The sequence below is a fragment of the Centrocercus urophasianus genome, unplaced genomic scaffold (genome assembly GCF_019232065.1).
Source record: "Centrocercus urophasianus isolate 14NV4802_14NV808 unplaced genomic scaffold, USGS_Curo_1.0 seq_12, whole genome shotgun sequence".
Taxonomy (NCBI): domain Eukaryota; kingdom Metazoa; phylum Chordata; class Aves; order Galliformes; family Phasianidae; genus Centrocercus; species Centrocercus urophasianus.
In genome coordinates, this window is record NW_024884364.1 from 60,471,873 (window position 1) to 60,489,498 (window position 17,626).

Here is a 17,626-nt window from a genome sequence, read left to right on the forward strand (position 1 = left end):
GGATATAGGATATAGGATATAGGATATAGGATATAGGATATAGGATACAACAAAGTGTCAACAGATTCAACAAAGCTCTGGTTTCCCAAATAACATATTTGGGTGATCATTTGCTGGATCACACAGCCATTCTTACGTTACAGAACTATCTTCACACCCCAAAGTCAAGCCTAAGTCACTTGCCTGAGCCATCCTCAAATTCTACTGAAGCTTGAAGACATCATCAAATTTTGTATCATACATAAGGCACCTACGATTGTCAACGCTGAATTCAAATTTGAACCCACATACTGTGAGCAGAAAAGAATGTTACAGAAAATACTTAGCTAAAAAATGCTCTACAATTTTTATAGTCTCTTCCTGAAACCAGAAGAGAACAGCAAATGATACGATTTGGAAGAAAGAACAGAAAAGGGAAAAGAAAAAAAAGGAATTCTCAATCACATTTAAAATGGCGTAGCCGAAATCCAGACATACCCTCCTATCCCAAAACCATTTGAATGTTTTTGTTTAGAATATCTAAATAACTTAAGAGCAAAAAACAAACAAACAAGAAACCTAAACAAAAAAACTTTGTTGTGAAGTTATGAATTAATAAGTTTGATTTGATTCAGTGTTTATCTTTAGCAAATATCAATGTTCAAAAGCAAGAAGCAAAACAGACTTGCTGATTTGGGATATTCCTCTCTCTACCCCTATACTTCCAGTGCTTTTTCTTTCTTCCCTATGTGCCCACAATTTCTGACAAATTTTAGGTCCTCACTGTCCTCCCTTCCAGTCTCCCAAATCTGCAGCTCTGCCGCCCTCTCCTGCTCCAGTAAGTTCCCTGTCTGAGCATCTCTGGTCATTTCCACACGCTGGAATTGACCACAGATTGTCACCAGAAGGTATGAGGAAGAATCTGCTACACCAGGGGTCCAGCACCTGATTCTAGACATGACTAAGGCTGCAGTGCAAGGGGTTGGATCAGAAATGGCAACATGGAAGTTCACAGAAGAGAGGCAGTGTGACGAGTACTATCAGAAGAGGAAGATAAAAAAAGATGCATATCAATAAAATTTGAATCACACTCCCCTCATTTATAAGCCTTACTCCAAATAAAAATCTAAGGTTTTTCTGTAAACGTTTAAGAAATGTTGAAAGAAAATGAATTACAAAATGAAGAAATCCATCAGCAACAACTTTTATATTTTATCTTGCTTTCTACAAACAAGCCAGAAGAATGAGCTTACCTTTATCCTGTTACAGAGAAATTCTGTTTTATATCTCTCTGTCACACTGAAATTGAGGAGCTAACGCATCTGACGTGATGCACAAACCATGCTGGCTTGCAGTAGCAACGCTACCTGGAGAAATGCTGAGAATGTAAGGCCCAATTCTGCCAACAAAGTCCTGGGCACATCTTTCATTAACTTAAGTAGTTATTAGCACCTTTGAAACTAGACATACACATAACCTAACGTCTCACACGCTTTTGCTACAAACTTGCCATCCACTGAAGTGATCTATGTTTTTGTACTGGTAGCAAAAAACAACTGATTAGATTTTCTGTGGTTTAACACACACAGACTGTTAACATTCCTTGTGTCAAGCTGCTTTCAGGCAACTTTGTTATTTTGAAATCTGTGGCTCTCAAAGCTAATCATCTTCACTGAGAGTCAGAGTATTTTTAAGTTCATCTTTCTGGAAACTGTAGACTTTCTTAGAAAAAGTTGAGTGCTTGTGCTCTGTTCTTAAATACTAGGATGATTTGAGGGTAAATAAAAATTACTGGGGAAACTTCCATAGTGAGAAGAGCCACAGTGTTACTGATAGCAGAACTTGCTAAATGGCCACAGCTCTGTAACTTCCATTTCCTCTACATTGTTGAAGTTCCACATCTTCCCAGCACACTATTAATTTATGAACATGAAGACAAACTAATGCTGCTCTGCATAAATGCTTGTTACACACAGGGACCAAAAAAACAAAACAACAAAAAAGAGCAGGCTACTTTTAAATTATAAAGAAATAATAATAGCAAAAGTTGTTTTTTGGTTGGTTGGTTTTGGGTTGTTTTTTTTTCCTAGCAAATTGTCACACCAGGGGAAAGAGTGAGTGCTCTAGAGGTTGTCACTTAGAGGTGCAGCACACCAGTAATCCCTGTTACCCTGAAAGCTGAGTTCTGGCAGCTGCCAAGTTCCAGTATTCTGGAAAGAGTTATCTGTGTTTCTCAGTGTGATGTAGCACTATTATTTAGAGGCTTTGAAAAGACATAGGTCACATCACATCTACAATGAAAAACAGGTCTTCCCTACCAGGAAAATTTTCTCTCAGTAATGTAAGAGTTCTGAAAGAGCTTTGACAACGTGCTAAAATGCAGAACTACTCCAAGCCAGAGCTGGGCAGGGCTTCTTGCCCTTAGCATGATGATAGGGAGGCTTCATCACCTGTGACCACCTCCTGCAATGCTTACTGCTCCTCATCATTCATGTCTGTGCTGCAAACTCCTTCAATGGCTTTACTATGCAGTTCAGTTTTCTAACAGTCCTAGCAATTAAGATATTCTGACCTCAGAAAAACGTGAGCAGACAGCACTGCTGTGCTGAGTGCTGCATTTCATCCCATCTGCTTTTTTTTTCCCACATCTTTCCAGGTCTGTTTTGTGCATCTTCTAATAATAGCCTTCTTCTACATGTTTGCTGATAGTCAAATAATTATCTTTAGCATGGCACTGCTGTGGAGTGTTACAGTCACTAAGTCAGTCCCATAAAGGTACTCTTTGAAAGACTGAATTGAAAAGAAGACAAAGCATCATATTTCTGTTATGCAGCGCAATATGGATCACAGCACACAGTTTGCCCTTCGTTGACAACACACTCATGATTTGTGTTACTAGTAATATTCATATTGCTGAAACCTGTAATTGAAATTTGATGCAATTTGTTCAGGAAGATTTCAGCGATATCTTATTAAAGATTCCCCATGAGACTGTGAAAGTCATGCTGCATGCATATAGAGAATAAAGCGTAGCCTTACTTTCAAAGCCTTTGCAAAAGCTTGCCCATGAGAACAGAGGTCATTTCATGTTTCACAATAAAAGCAGCTAATGTCAGAGAGCAACTGTTAAGCATTTAGCTATTTTATCTTTTGAAAATAAATCTTACATCTTTTTATAACACATCCGTAAGCATTTAGAAGTACGAAGGACCTAACTGAAGCCACTCCCCATGCAGAACTTCTGGTGAAGTCAAGTGATTCCATGCACAGAGCCTCGAAAGAACAGGAGAGGTGTTTCCTCTCACTACTTGGCTGGGGAATAAAATTTCTAAGTGTGATAACCTCAGCCTCTACCAGATTGAACAGGTCATATCATGCAGGTAATACCTTAAAGATATAAAAATAATATATTAAATATTCTCAAAAATAAGAAAAGTCAAGAAAACAGACCAATGAGTTCCCTTGTTTTGGCCTCAATCTCTCCCAAAAGAGTCTCAGGATTGGCACAGATTTTCTCTTCATCAGCACAGTAACTTTCTAAAAATTTCCTATATTCCGGGTCTGTGAAGATAAATTTTTGAACTATGTTAGTACTTCACACAACAGAAATGGAATCTATTTTCCACTGTGACATCATGAAGGTATGCTTACCATCTTCAATGCTCCCAGCCTTGGCATCTTTCTTTTTCAACTTCTTTTTTGAAATCTTCTGAAATGGAGCAAATTCAACCACTGCAGGGTACTCCAAACCTTAAAAGAGATCATCACTTAATTTTTATTTTGGGAAGCATTCCTTGTATTCAAGTAAGGTTTTCCAAACCCTTCAAATCTGCATTGGATAGCCTTACTTGAAAGCAAAGGTGAATGTTTCTAAATTCCCATCCTAAATTTCTAAGGACAAATAGCACATGGCTGTATTTTGGATTCAAAACAAAATACTTTAATATTTGAATCACATTCTTAAACATTATTATTATTACATTATTATTTTGACATGCTAGCAAAAGCTGTCAAAATGAAGACGAGTACTGTTGCACAGTAAAAGTTTTACATTATCATTTATAATTCTCTTTCAATTCTTCAAAGATTGCCATTGAATAGAAAAAACTGACATCAAATCTCATGCTGACAACGAGTAAGTACTACTGGGAGGTGAATTTTACACAACTGAGCAACTTCTGCAACATTTTGTTGCCAGAAATCTAAATTAAAAAAAAAAAACAACCAACCAAACAACTGGCAAATATACAGTCGAAAGAAATGCTGCCTTCTTTCAGAATTCTAAAACTCACAGTGTACAAATGTGTGAAACTCTTCCTTCTGCTTTCTATTACGGTGAACTACACAACTTCTAGTTTGTGTTTATTGGCTAGATTCTTTGGTTTTGAGTTTTGCCTTGCACCCTGGAATCGTCTTTGGATTGCTGTGAGGACAGCGTGTAGCTTTTGAATTTTGCCTGGTTTCCACTTAATGCAGGTTCAAGATCACACTTAGCTCAAGTCTACTGAAAATATGATTTAAATCTGTTAACCATTCTGAACCTAGTAATCCTTATTTTAGTTTGAGCCTCATAAATGAAACGCTGCCACAAGCTTCACTAGAAGGCACTTGCAATCCAAGCTTGGGCTTGGTATTTGCAAACAACCATGCCAAACTGACTATCTGTCTCCAAACTCAGTTTTGTAGTGTACACAATATTCTGGCTTCAATCCAGCATAACATTGAGGAATGTGCCTAATTTAGACTACGTGGAGTCTTGGCAGAATCATAAAAATAGTTTATTTCTACTTCAGCTAAAACAACCCAGCTGTTTCAGAGAAGAAGGCAAGATAAAACACGAACATCAAGGAACTCTGTTAGTAAGGAGTTGCCCTGTCTCCTACTTTACAGCAGAATTTGAAATCTGGCAATCATATACAGTGAGGAATGTGCTGTTCTCCACCTTTGGAAAAATCTATCCAAATCCAAGTTAGAAGCTTATCATAGAATTAACTGGTTTGGGTTGGAAGGGACCTCAAAGATCAGGTTGCCCAAAGCCCCATCCAACCTGGTCTTGAACACTTTGAGTGATGAAACATATGAAATACCTGAGGTAGGAAAAGCTGCAGAGATACTTATTAGTTTGGCAGACAGCTTCAATGGAGAATAACTCTCCAGTAAGACCAGACAAGACTATTTCACAGGACCTCTGCAACACTCAGCACACAAAATAGATGGTGTTCAATAAAACCCACAAATCAAGTTTCTTTTTATACAACCCAAGCAATTTTTAACAGAATCTGTGAGTGAGGCAAGGAACAGCTACAGTAACACACTGTTTCTTGGCTATGGCTGCTTAAAACTATTGTAGATCAGAATTTATGCACACCTACATTGCAGAGATCTGTTGGACAAACTTGCAAACTGAACATTTCAAAGGCGGCAACTAATCTCATCACTCCTTTGCTTGCAACTCAAGATGTTCAGGCTCTTATCGACAAATACAGGTAAGTGCACACAGTTATGGAAATCAGACTGAAAGCATCTGAGGTTCTATCAAACATAAATGCTCTCTGAAAAGTCGAGGCATACATATCTCATATCGTGCAACCAAAATGGTGAGGACAATGGTTTTGGTTTTGCTTTCTCAGCAGGGGAATGCATAGCACTGCTTTATCTCACAGAAACACACCAAAGAATCCAGCCACTCGTGCTTGCAATGTTTTGGGTCACTGTTGTGATGAATTGTGAAGCTCACATAAGATAATGAATAGGATCCTGACAGTGTGCTGCTTGAGTTACAAAAATGCAGATGAATTGTGCACACCACGCAGACAAGTAAGACTGCATGGACAAATACATTTTTCACTTCATTATCTTTAAATAGCCAGATTTTGTTTTAGTGTACTTTTATGTAATTAACTGTATATTGAGAAAAAAAAAAGCTTAATTATAAAAAATGAAATGAATTAATGTTCTAAAATGGTATGTAGGTATGTATGTATTCACATGTAATATCTTACAAATAGTCCAACCTTTATTATCAATGAAGACATAGCCATCAAAGCGATCTCTAAAAAGAAGGATGTCCTCAGGATTTCTAAAGTTAATGTATGCTCTTGAGTAGAGATGAGGATAAAGGCTGCAACAAGAAACAATGTTATTTTCTGTTATTTACTATTCCGTTCAGGCCTGGAAAAATGAAATAGATAGATCACACTGCCATTCTCATTCTCTTTGGGAAACGGCTACCTTAATCATGCATACTTAAGTCTCTACATACATATAAAAATATCTATTATGTCTATCAACTCGGTGACTGAATTCCTGATACAACTGTGAAATTTATTCTGAGCAAATGTTTCTAGCTTGTTTTGTCTCCTTAAATTGCAGAGCATACATTTCCATTTCGTAGGATCAAAGCTTGAAGTCTGTTTGTTCATGACTTGAGAAATGAATAACAGCAGTGCTTTTGGAGAACTTCTAGGGCATGATAGGAAAGTCTTCCATTGCTGACACAGTAGAAGGAAAGTAAAAGCTTTCAGTGAACTGGAGTCGCCAAGCTATCACTGTATTTAAAGAGATTCCCACCTTAAAGAAAGATTAAATAACCTAATACTTGGCAAGCTAATATGCTGCATTCCATACAAATAAACTCAATTGGACATGTGCATGAATATGTATGCAATGTCTAATTGTGGAGAAAAATTACTGAACAAATCAAAAACCTTTTTTAGCAAAAGAAAGAACAGGTACTTACCCAATATAATTCTGATCCTTCAAGAATTTGTTGGCACTGATTCCACTCCAAATATTAGCGTGCCAGATCCAAACCTCAGGGCTGGCACACCACCTCCAGCAATGGAACTATGGTAATGCAATGCATTACCACTCATCAGCTAAGAGTAAGGTACACACTTAACTCTCTCTCCCACACAATTATGATGTAAAAAGGTTTGGCTTAATCTGCTTTTAGTGATGTCTGCATGTTAATACATTTTTTTAATATACTTGAACGTATTTGATTTGAACGTGAGCCCATAAATTTAATATATCTGTGTTCATTGTACTGCTGCCATACAAGCGCTGTCTTAAGATAAACTCACCAGCAGCAGCACAAGACAATCAGCACACACAGTTGCAACCAGATTTAAAATCACAGCTATTTCAGAATGAGATTTTCACATCCAGTGAGAAAGAGCAAAGATAGAGGTCACGTGTGTGGCATCTCAAAGAGTAACAGTTACTACAAGACAAGTAATCATTTTCTCTTTTTCAGATGTGTGTCTATGTGAATTCCACTTTGCATTTTGCAAGGTGACCAAAGAGCAGCACTGCTGATATCAAACCATGTTGTAAAATGCCCCAACTTCTGCTCGACATCGTAGTCAGGAGAAGCACTTAACGAAGTGCAAGAGGGCTTTTCTCACTTAGATGTTTTACAAGGTGCCTCTAAAGCATGCAGAAGATGCGCCTTCTAATTCTATGGAATTGTTATTTCATACATATTTATTCACTATTTTGACACTCTAGGAAGGGAATAGCCTTGAATGAACTGCAAGCAGGTATCACAGAAGCACAGGATGTCTCAGGCCGGCAGGGACCCTCTGGGTCCCTCTGGTCCAACCCCTGCTCCAGCAGGACCACTCAGAGCAGGGTGCCCAGGGCCATGGGGCTTCAGAAGATCTCCAAGAAGGGAGGCAACCACAGAAATGCCTGACTGGGCACAGCTAGTGCTATGCTGTTGATACAAAGCAGTGCTGAAAGATGCTACACAGAGCATGCTTCCTTATCCAGCACAGCTCACACAGGTGGTACAGCCTGCTCGCAGGAAACATCTAGACAGCTCAACCAAATGAGCATGGGTATGTATGGCTGTGCTTTGCCATGGAGTTCTTCCACACACCCTGCAGAGTTCTATGTTATCAGATTTGCAAACCTCCGGTCTGCACATGAAACACAAGGCATCTCCAGGAGCGCGTGGAGTCATTAGCAACATGCAGTGCAGCTGAAACAAGCCAGCTTCCATCTCAGTGTTTTCAAAGCAAGAAAAAAAAGGATGAAATTTAACAGCTTTCATGATTTTTAACAGTACATACTGTTAAAAAATAATATTAGAAAACCCATTAGAAAACAGTAAGAGTTGCAAGTGTCTGCAAAGAAGGAAAGTCTACTGTGACACTTCATAGTTGTGCTGGAAGAAGTGCCTCTGTGCTGTGTAGCTGCTGCCTAAGCAAAGAAGTCTGGTAAGTGATGGCTCCCAGGAAGGAACAAACCTCTGTCACTTCAACAATACTATTCCTATCTTACACTCCAAATGTTCTTTAGTGTAAGAGACCTGAAACTGGAGATTGATATGGTTACACACTAGAAGTACTGAAGATTCACCAAGCAAAAATAACCTTCAGGGTTAGCAGCCTAATCACAGAATGCTTTGAGGTGGAAGGGACCTTTAAGATCACCTGGCTCCAACTCCCTGCTATAGGTAGGGACATTACTCTCTAGAACAGGTTGCTCACAGCCCCATCCAGCCTGGCCTTGAATGCTTCCAGGGAGCAGGCATCCACAGCCTCACTGGACAACCTGTTCCAGTGTCTCACCAGCCTCACTGTAAAGAACTCCTTCCTCACATCTAGTCTAAATCTACTCTCTTCCAGTTTAAAGCCATTTCCCCTTGTCCTGTCACTACACGCCCTTATAAAATGTCCCTCCCAGCTTTCCTGTAGGCCACTTCAGGTACTGGAAGGCCAGTATAAGGCTCCCCCTGGAGCCCTCTCTTCTCTGGGATGAAGGACTCCAGCTGTCCCAGACTGTTCTCATACAGAAGGTGCTCCAGTCCTCTGCTATCATTGCTATCTAAGATTGAGAAGTCCTGAGTTTGAGTTCCTAATTAAATTACTTGCAGTGCTTTATCAACCCTCAGTTTCCACAAAACTAACTGAAAAAAGCTACTTCTCTGGCTCAGTGCATGGAACTGCTTGGCCATAGATTTTCTTCTTCTGCAGTAACTTATTACTCACAGTTGGACACACAAGACTCATGAAAAAGAAATGAAAATACAATTTTCTTCATTATTTCCTTCAGCTTGCACATCAACACCATCCATCTATTTCCCATCTGATTCGGAAATATTATCTTTTCCAACATAGGATTTTTCTAACGTTTTTTGCTTAGACTTTGATATCAAAGTATCTTTCAAACAGAGAAACATGTATTAGTAAGAGAACAATGTGCATCTGGAACATGTAAATGTTCCCTGGACACAATCCCTGGAAAGCAAGGATTTAGACTTTGTCTTCAAAAATAAGGGATCCAACATAATTGAGATACATTTTAAGTCTTCAAGAACTTCACATCAGCAGAAGCATACAAACATACTAAAGCATGCTTGTCTACAGTGTGATATTGGTATGCACAGTAGCACAATCAAATTGGATTCTCTCTCCATTACTGTTGCCATGTATCAGGGTAGAAGGTGACAGACAAATAGCTGTGACAATGCTTAGAAAGTACACGTTCCTCCTCTGATGCAGCCACTTCTACAAATAAAGAGCCCGTCCTCAAACGTGAGTGGGATATCAGTTACATAAAAGCCTGATCTGTGTTTCGGATCCCTTCAAGCTTTTTATCCAACAGCAGCAGTGCATCTGAAAAAAGAATGCATGAAACTCAGCTTCCAAATGGGAAGCTGACTACACCTAGCAGATCAGAAATGCCTAATGGTTTCAGGGACCTGGGTTTCAGGGACCTTCCAACTGCAGCTGCCCGCTCCAGATTCTCTCGCCATTTATCCATCCTCTAAGAACTCAGCAGTGCTGCTGAGCAGCAGAAAGCACATGCTTCACAAGGCTGGGAGGCCACTGTGGCTGCCGTCCTCTCACAGGCAGGTACAGACCAGCTCTCTGAAGACATTGGAGAAAACACAGCTTTTGCTCTGCAGGGCTTTGCCTTCCACATGAGTTCCCCAGGCACTGCTCTACAAAAGGGACCCCGGGCCCTGCACGTCTCCTCCTTTTCTCAATCATCTGCTAGCACAGATACCTCCTGGGATTTGAAGTTCAGTTTTGAGATTGCATGGCTAGTTTTACCATCACACAGCTGGTTCTCTTTACCCATGTTTACTTTCTGTAAAGCTGCTTTCCATCCACATCATATTTTGGACAGATGCACTGCACATGATGCTGGCATCTCTGTGATATTAATTACAGGAATTTCTATGGAAATAACCCAGACGAGTCTGACTATTCACATGTCTTCACTTCAACATACAGTTTCTTTGCTTTCTGTTGTGCACTGCAGGATATTCAATCTTTTAGGTAATGGCCATTTTTACAATACTAACTACAACATCCCCTTAAACTTTTACGACAATTTCTACAACAAAAATGTTCTAAAAGCTATCTTTTTTTAAATCTTTTAGCACCATTTTGTAAGAAGAGACAGCAAGGTTGTTATCTAAAATATAAACAGTAACATAAAGACAGCCATCACATTCTAGTTAAAATACCTACCAACTTATCATTTGTGGTGCACATACATATATACATGCACATGCATTAACATACATATATTAAATACATATATAAAATCAACACATAAATTTTGGAGTGCCCTGTAAACTCCTCCATCCAGTCATGCGTTTAAGCATGATTTTGGATCAAACTTGATAACTCTCTGTCTGTACACCAAGCTAAAATCCACTGGCCTTCATCGTTGTCTCTACCTATTGCCATTCATACAGTGGATGGTACTGTAATTTTTAATGAACTGAGCTTTTCCTTTTTACAGATAGAAAACAAGCACAATTTGTCTGGCAGCAAAGAATCAGCAACACCGCGTGACCAACCAAGAACCACTCCCTCCTTTATCACACCACAGGTGATTCCCTTAAAGGTGCTGTCCTTCAGTTCCTGCGTGCACGCTGCCATCCTACAGTAGGAATGCTGTTTGCCTACAATAATCCTCCGCAAAACATGGGGAAGCACCTATGATGGCAGAGGAGGAGTGTTGTTTGCAAGATTGTCTTTGATACAAGGTAAGGCATCAACTACTTGGCTGGCTTCCACAGAAGCAAAGCTCCTGTTCTCATCTCTTTACTCTTACAACATTTTCAGCGAGTACTGCAGTCACTGCCAGTCTTGAGGGATGACCCAAGTCCTGCAGGACCAGAGCTCAACTGCTGCACTGGAGTTTTAGAAGGCTCACAAACACGTGCAGCCTTAAAAGAATATCTAGAAGATGTAGTTATTTTTTTTGGCACCTGAGAACAAGACCGGACCACCAAGTAGGCAGCCTCTTCATTGTCAACTACAGGTAGCATGCTTATCAAACCCTCCTGAAGGCCACAGAATCAGTGACAAACACACTGCTTTGCTTGTATTTTTATACCAATGTACAAGAGAGAAAACGGAACTTAATGCAGTGAATCAAATGCATCAGAAAAAATGAATGAATTACAACACAAGAGTCAAACTTTGTGAAATGATTTTACTGAAATGGATGTAACAGTGTTACACAATAATGACATCTGAGTTATATGAAATTGTTAAAAGTTTTACAGTTTGGTTATAATAACAGGACATTATAAAATTACAAGTAACCTTTATCACAAGAACAGTAAAACCAGACTTGATATATGGATGCGTATCTTACAAAAACACATGGGTAGACCACAAATGTTTGTTCTGTCCTGTGGGGTGAGATGACCTTGGTAAGAAAAAGGTGTAAGTCCTCTCTGAGCACAACTGGTAGAGGATGCTTAGAGGAAATGTATAAATAAGAGGAAACTACAAAGTGACACTTCACCTGCTGCATCATTTCAGCCATTTGCAGCCCAGGGACTGTGTAATTCAGAACTCGCACCCTTGTGTTTAACAGGTCTTCATGGATAAATACTTGTATAGTTAAGTATTTGGCTTCTGAACCATTTTGAACCTCCATTTCTGACATTGTTCTCAAACACAAAGTTGCACATCTTAAGAGTGAAAAAGTATTATGTCTGTATTCCACAGCTGGAGAAAACTGAATGAACTCTTACAAATTTCTGTTCTCTGGAATCCCGCATGGGGCTAAAATGTGATCCAACAGCACTTAAGGACAAACTTGTCTGCTTCTGAATCATAACCTGTCCATTTGTATGCCTCACTCTCCTTCCAAAAAGTGTCCTCCTCTCTGAGTAGCTTCTCCAAGCCATTCTTTCGTTGGGTAGCATTTAATCTCTATGAATTCACTGCCACTCAACCTCCTGTATTGGTTGCTACTATGTGCCTGGTACAAGATCTAGAAAGAGTGGAATCAGTGGAAGACAAAAAGACCATGTATAGAAAACATGACCTGGGATGGGCAACATGATGCTGGGCCAGTAAAACAACAAATAGTCATAGAAAGCCAACTGTTGCCCGTTGCTTATCTTTCTGAAGACTGGTGATAACCTAGATTCTTATGCCAACAACTGCTTTGGAAAGTTAAAATTTTCATTTTTGAACTGGTTCCTGGCATTTGCGCAGTTAGGATGAAGACACTCTTTGGAGAAAGCAAGCACCAAACTGTCACTAAACAGATATTGGTTTCTTTTTGTGGAATTGACTCTGAGAGAACATGTATATATGTACATATATAAATATGTACGCCTATGGAGGATGATTCACCGCACACCAAGACAGGCTAAGCTGGGCAAGATGAATCACATCCTTTAGTTATTCTGAGCACCAGGAGATGTAGCAGATAGGATGCTTTGGTTACTTCTATGGTTAAATTCATCTAGAAATTGTTCTGTTCAAAAGGGAATGGTATTTTACCACTGTGATACTGAGTATGTTAATGAATAAATGTTGACTACTTGAAAAAAAAGTGGTATGAAATAAAGACAGGAATACATAAGCAAATTAAGAAATTGAGGTCGAATGGCACTCATGAAAAATTTGGTGATATTTCCCCTCAGTTGTCTTTATCATAGCCAATAAACAACAATTTTTACTAATTAAAATTAAAAGCAGGGTGATGGTTTCAAACAAAACTATGCTCTATTTGCACGCAAAAAAAAATTGTTTTAAAACCGTTGAGTACGTATGGAAGAGGCAGGAATGTATTATCTCTGCAAATATATATATCCAAATATTTTATGTAACTTACAAATGGGCTCCCTGGACAAAATAAGTAATTTAGTGTCCAAACTGCCTTAATTATGCTTTAAGCACCTGAAATCCTACACGGACAGCTCATCCTCACCTGGGATCAGCAGTGCAAAACTCAAAATAATCATGAGCAGGGAGAGGGTGTAGCTGCTCCTCCAGCTGCTCCTTGGTTAGACAAGGAGGGAGCCGTCGAATAACCACCTGCGTAGATAAAAGGGAGAGTTATCTTCCATCTGAATAGCACGAAAAAGACCAAATCGATCGTGCCGGTCCTCTTCTAAAAGCCCCTCCTGGGAGCTGCGGCTGCAGCCTCAGCCTCGGTGTCCCTTGGAGGATCGGCTCTGGGCGGTACCCGGCAGCCCAGCACACCGCACACAGGACATCCGCGGCGCCGCTTTCCCGATGCGGCACGGGGGAAGGCAGAGCTCCCCACACGGTGCCGCGGTGCCTCAGCGCCCGCAGCCGCACCCCGCCACGAGCGCGGCGGTTACGCGCCCCCACCCCGCCACCCCCAGCCCCGCACCCCTCACTTTGCTCAGCGCCGTTTTTTTCTCATCTCGCAGTTTAACCGGCGCCGAGGGAAGCGGTGGGGCCGGGGACGGCGGCGGGTTGGGCGCGGTGTCCGGCTCCCGGCGCGGAGACTCCCGCCCCAGGGGAACCTCCATGGGTCGCTTCTCGCGGCCGCAGCCGCCGCCCCTCGCCGGTCCCAGCCCAGGCTCCCGCTCCGACCGCATGGAGCCGCCGCCCGCAGCGAGTCGGAAACCTCGCGAGAACTGCCCAGTTGCAGGGCGGAATCTCGCGAGACTTGGCTGAGGGGCGAGGGGAGTTCCTCCGCCCCCGGAGTAGCGATGGCAGGGCTGTCCTCGTCCTTGTGCATCGCCATCGTTGTTCTCATTCCCGTCCTCTCTGCTGGATGTTCTGAGGAGAGGTGCCTTCGGGAATCACGCAGGGCCTTCATTGTGTGCATGGAAAGGGCAATTGAAGAACCGTCCTATCGTGGTCCGCGAGCCCAATTGCCTTGTAGACAGCGGACACTTGGCTCTGCCCTCCCTGCCACAGCCTCAGCCATGTCTCCTGTGGCAGGATGGGAGCAGCAGTCATTGAATCACAGAACGGTTTGGTTTTGAAGGAACCTCAAAGCCGAGGCTGCCGTGGGCTGCCCCCACCAACTCAGGCTGCACGGAGTCGCACGCGACCTGGCCTTGACCACCTCCAGGGATGAGGCACCACAGCTTCTCTGGGCAGCTGTGCCACTGCCTCACTGCCCTCTCACTGAGAAATGTACCCCTGACATCTAATCTGAATCTTCGTTTCAAACCATTCCCCTTTGGCCTGGTGGGCTAGGGCTGAAAGCTAGCCAGGTGCTGGGGATGCCACACCATGAGGAAAGGGACAGTTGTTTCTGGCATCAGCTTGCAGGTCCTGTGTCCATGAGTTTTCAAATCATGAAAACCTTGAAGACAACAGCAGTGTCCCCCCACAGTGGGTGATGATTGCTAGAGAGCAGGTTATGTGTAAGACGTTGCTTTAGCAGGCATGTTAGTCATAGGCTGGAGCAGGACAGGTACTGGGAGGCACAGCAGGAGATGCAGGTGCAAAGATGAAGATTCAGACAGAACACGAGCAGTGAACAGAAATAAGGAAAGAAGCTTTTCCTGAAGTCCTCTCTGAGGCATGCACAACATTAGCTTAACAAGCCTAACCTAATTGTATCAGCCTGAAGAACTGGAAGCCAAACCAAGCTTCATCAAGAATTTCTCTGATGTTGTCCAGGAAAAATCATTCACAGTCTAAGACGTTTTGAAAATGTTTCCTTCTAGGTAACTTTTAGTGGCAATAAAGAAGGGCTAGCAACAACCAGCCAAAAAACTTCAGCAGATAGCTGCAGAATTGAAGGGTCATGACACATTGCCTTTAGAGCAAGAGCAGTTTTCTGTACCCTCCCTTTTCTCTCCACTCAGCCCCACTGATGACTTTCACACAGCAGTTCACAATTTTTCAACCTGAGAGATCAGACAGAGAAAAGCTTTTTAAGTGCTAGGCCAGTTCCCATACCTGATTTACACCCTAAGCATACAAATTTGTATTACAACAGCTCTGGAAGTGGCTAAGGGGCAAGCCAATTGCTCTCAGCAGTGGAGGACTACAACTAAGCAGGATTGCCATCAGAGCCAACACACCATCAGATCAGAACTGATACCAAATATTATCAATTTTTAAGACTACTTAGTCAATGAAAACAGCAGCAACATAGGAAAAAAAGAAAAAATCCACAGACATCCACGGCTGACATTAGCAAGAGGCCAGATTTGCTGGAGTATTTAGCCAACATGTATGTAGAAAATCCTTTCCGGGATGCATGACTAGAATCTTAAATTTACCTACTGTAGATTAAAAATAAACAAATGTATTATCATTTGTATCATATCAAGACTACTAATGAAATAAGATAGACTACCAAAAAACAAGAAAAAATGAAGATTTCAATATATATGAATATACTTGGGTTCATCCCTTGTCTCTTATTTATGAAAAGCATCAATAAAATTTAGTATAGGAAATATTTAATGACTTGCACTAGTATGCCACTTGTTTTTTAAACCATGTCCCAGTAAAGCAGATGAAAATTATACAAACAAAATCACACATATATTTTGTGCTAAAGATAGAACTGAAAAATGATTGTTTAAATGCCAACACGAATGTAGTGAAATACGGTATAAAAATTGTACTTTAGACCAGTCATTCTATTTTGCTAAAAGATAAATTAGCCTTTTTTTGTTTTTTTTTTTTTTTTGAAACTTAATGAAAAATCCTTATCTACAGAAAAAGAAAAAGCTAGCTTTTGAGCACTGAAATACTTATTACTGAAGCCTGGACTATTAAACCTCAGAGAATCTTTTCTTAACATTAAATGTCAAAATCCAGCAAGAAGTCACGGAAGAAAAAATTATGACAGCTTGTAGCATTATGTTTTTAATTTTAAGCCCACCGTAGTGACATAGGTGAAACAGGCATAAAGGGAAAGGAGCTATTTACACAAAATACATTCAACATTCATACTATGAAGGCAGACAGACCCAGTTCTGTTCAGTGGATGGACAAATCATTGCTTCTCTACAGAAACATATGCTTTAATTCATTGTTTTTCAGTGAGCCAATGGCATTTAAAAACACCACTCTAGAGACTTGTAAAAGTTTTATATTATTCAGTTTATCCTTTGCCTTGGCAAAACAACTGTGTGTAAAGAGAATGACTGCATTTTCTACAGAAGTACACTGTGGCTTACAACTTTATTATTACACTACTGAAAAATAGTTCAGGTATCATTCATTGCAGGAAACACCAATTTACCTCGGTATTTTCGCCATTCATATTGTTGTCCCATCAGCTTACCAGAAAGTTCTCACACGACCTCTCAGTAGCACAATATAGAATAACAACAAAGAAGCCAACAATAATTCGGAGAAGGCATAACAAAGTAACATGCTTTGTCATCAATTTAATGCACGTCCAATTAGAGTCAAGTGATGGGAATCCACTGAAATCACTCTGTAAAGAAATACATACTTATGAAGTAGTAAGTGTAAAACCTCATGGATTTTTTGGTCTATTTACTAAGAAAGCATTCCTCACGGACGGGATGAACACTCAGAAGCTACAATAACACTGTGTTAGACCTTGGCTAATCCATTTGGCAATACTGTAAACTCTTCCATGTTAGGTATTATTTTTAAACCTTCACAGTCTTACTGATGGCAGACACAAGGATCAGTAAACAGTTTTAAAAACATAATGTGCATTTATTTATTTGTTTTTACTTTATCACATATGATTAACTTTGTAGAAATAATAAAATTGGAAATAGTCCCTCATGTATTTTTTAATCATCCTTAAGGCAAGCATTATTTCTGTGGTGTTAAATACAGCATAGTAGTATGAATTCATATAAAAATAGCAAATTCCTGAAAGTATAACACCGTAACAAAAACACTAAAACAAATACTTAGACAAAATGTGCCCACTATCAGAATTTACGGTCATGTACTGTGGTCTGACATTGATGTTTCTAGCATCATATCGCTTTCATTCATTTCTATCTCAAATGTTTCTTCCAATGGACGGCTGGTATCAGTATTTGTCCTTTGATGTGATGCCTCTAACGTTACTATACCACTCTCATCCAGAGTCTGTCTTTCTATGTCAAATTCTCTGAAATCCCAGGCAGGTGAAATAATGTTCTTTAAGGTCTTCATTGTGTGTACATCAAAGTCATAACATCTTAGTTTGTCTTTGATCTCTGTTCCTAGGAAAATAGACAATAAAACCATCAGTTTATCCCTAACAAACATTCCCAAAACATATCACGAAACAATATCCAGAAACGACTCTGGTTCTCTGTGTATTCAGAACAAGGTGTTGTCAACACTTAATAACTAAAGTTTAAGTGTTGGTCTGACAAAAATCTAGCAGCCTACTACCTACCTACACACACACACACACACACACACACACACACACACACACACACACA

At 40.4% G+C, this 17,626-nt stretch overlaps 2 protein-coding genes across 3 annotated transcripts in view; both read right to left on the minus strand.

Annotated features, from left to right (window-relative positions):
* The window catches only part of UPF3A (UPF3A regulator of nonsense mediated mRNA decay), a 25,653-nt gene extending 9,186 nt beyond the window's left edge, over nt 1–16,467 (minus strand). Inside the window, exons 1-6 of the mRNA XM_042810330.1 lie at nt 16,447–16,467; nt 13,622–14,023; nt 13,186–13,292; nt 5,994–6,100; nt 3,631–3,729; nt 3,430–3,540 (exon numbers count right to left, since the gene is read on the minus strand). Coding sequence (XP_042666264.1) covers nt 3,430–3,540; nt 3,631–3,729; nt 5,994–6,100; nt 13,186–13,292; nt 13,622–14,023; nt 16,447–16,467 — 847 coding nt within the window. The remainder of the gene's footprint in view (nt 1–3,429; nt 3,541–3,630; nt 3,730–5,993; nt 6,101–13,185; nt 13,293–13,621; nt 14,024–16,446) is intronic.
* Nucleotides 16,052–17,626, minus strand: part of CDC16 (cell division cycle 16) — a 19,341-nt gene continuing 17,766 nt past the window's right edge. For both annotated transcript variants that reach the window (XM_042810573.1, XM_042810574.1), the window contains one exon: nt 16,052–17,398. In XM_042810573.1, the coding sequence (XP_042666507.1) occupies nt 17,133–17,398 (266 nt within the window). In that variant the 3' untranslated portion in view covers nt 16,052–17,132. The remainder of the gene's footprint in view (nt 17,399–17,626) is intronic.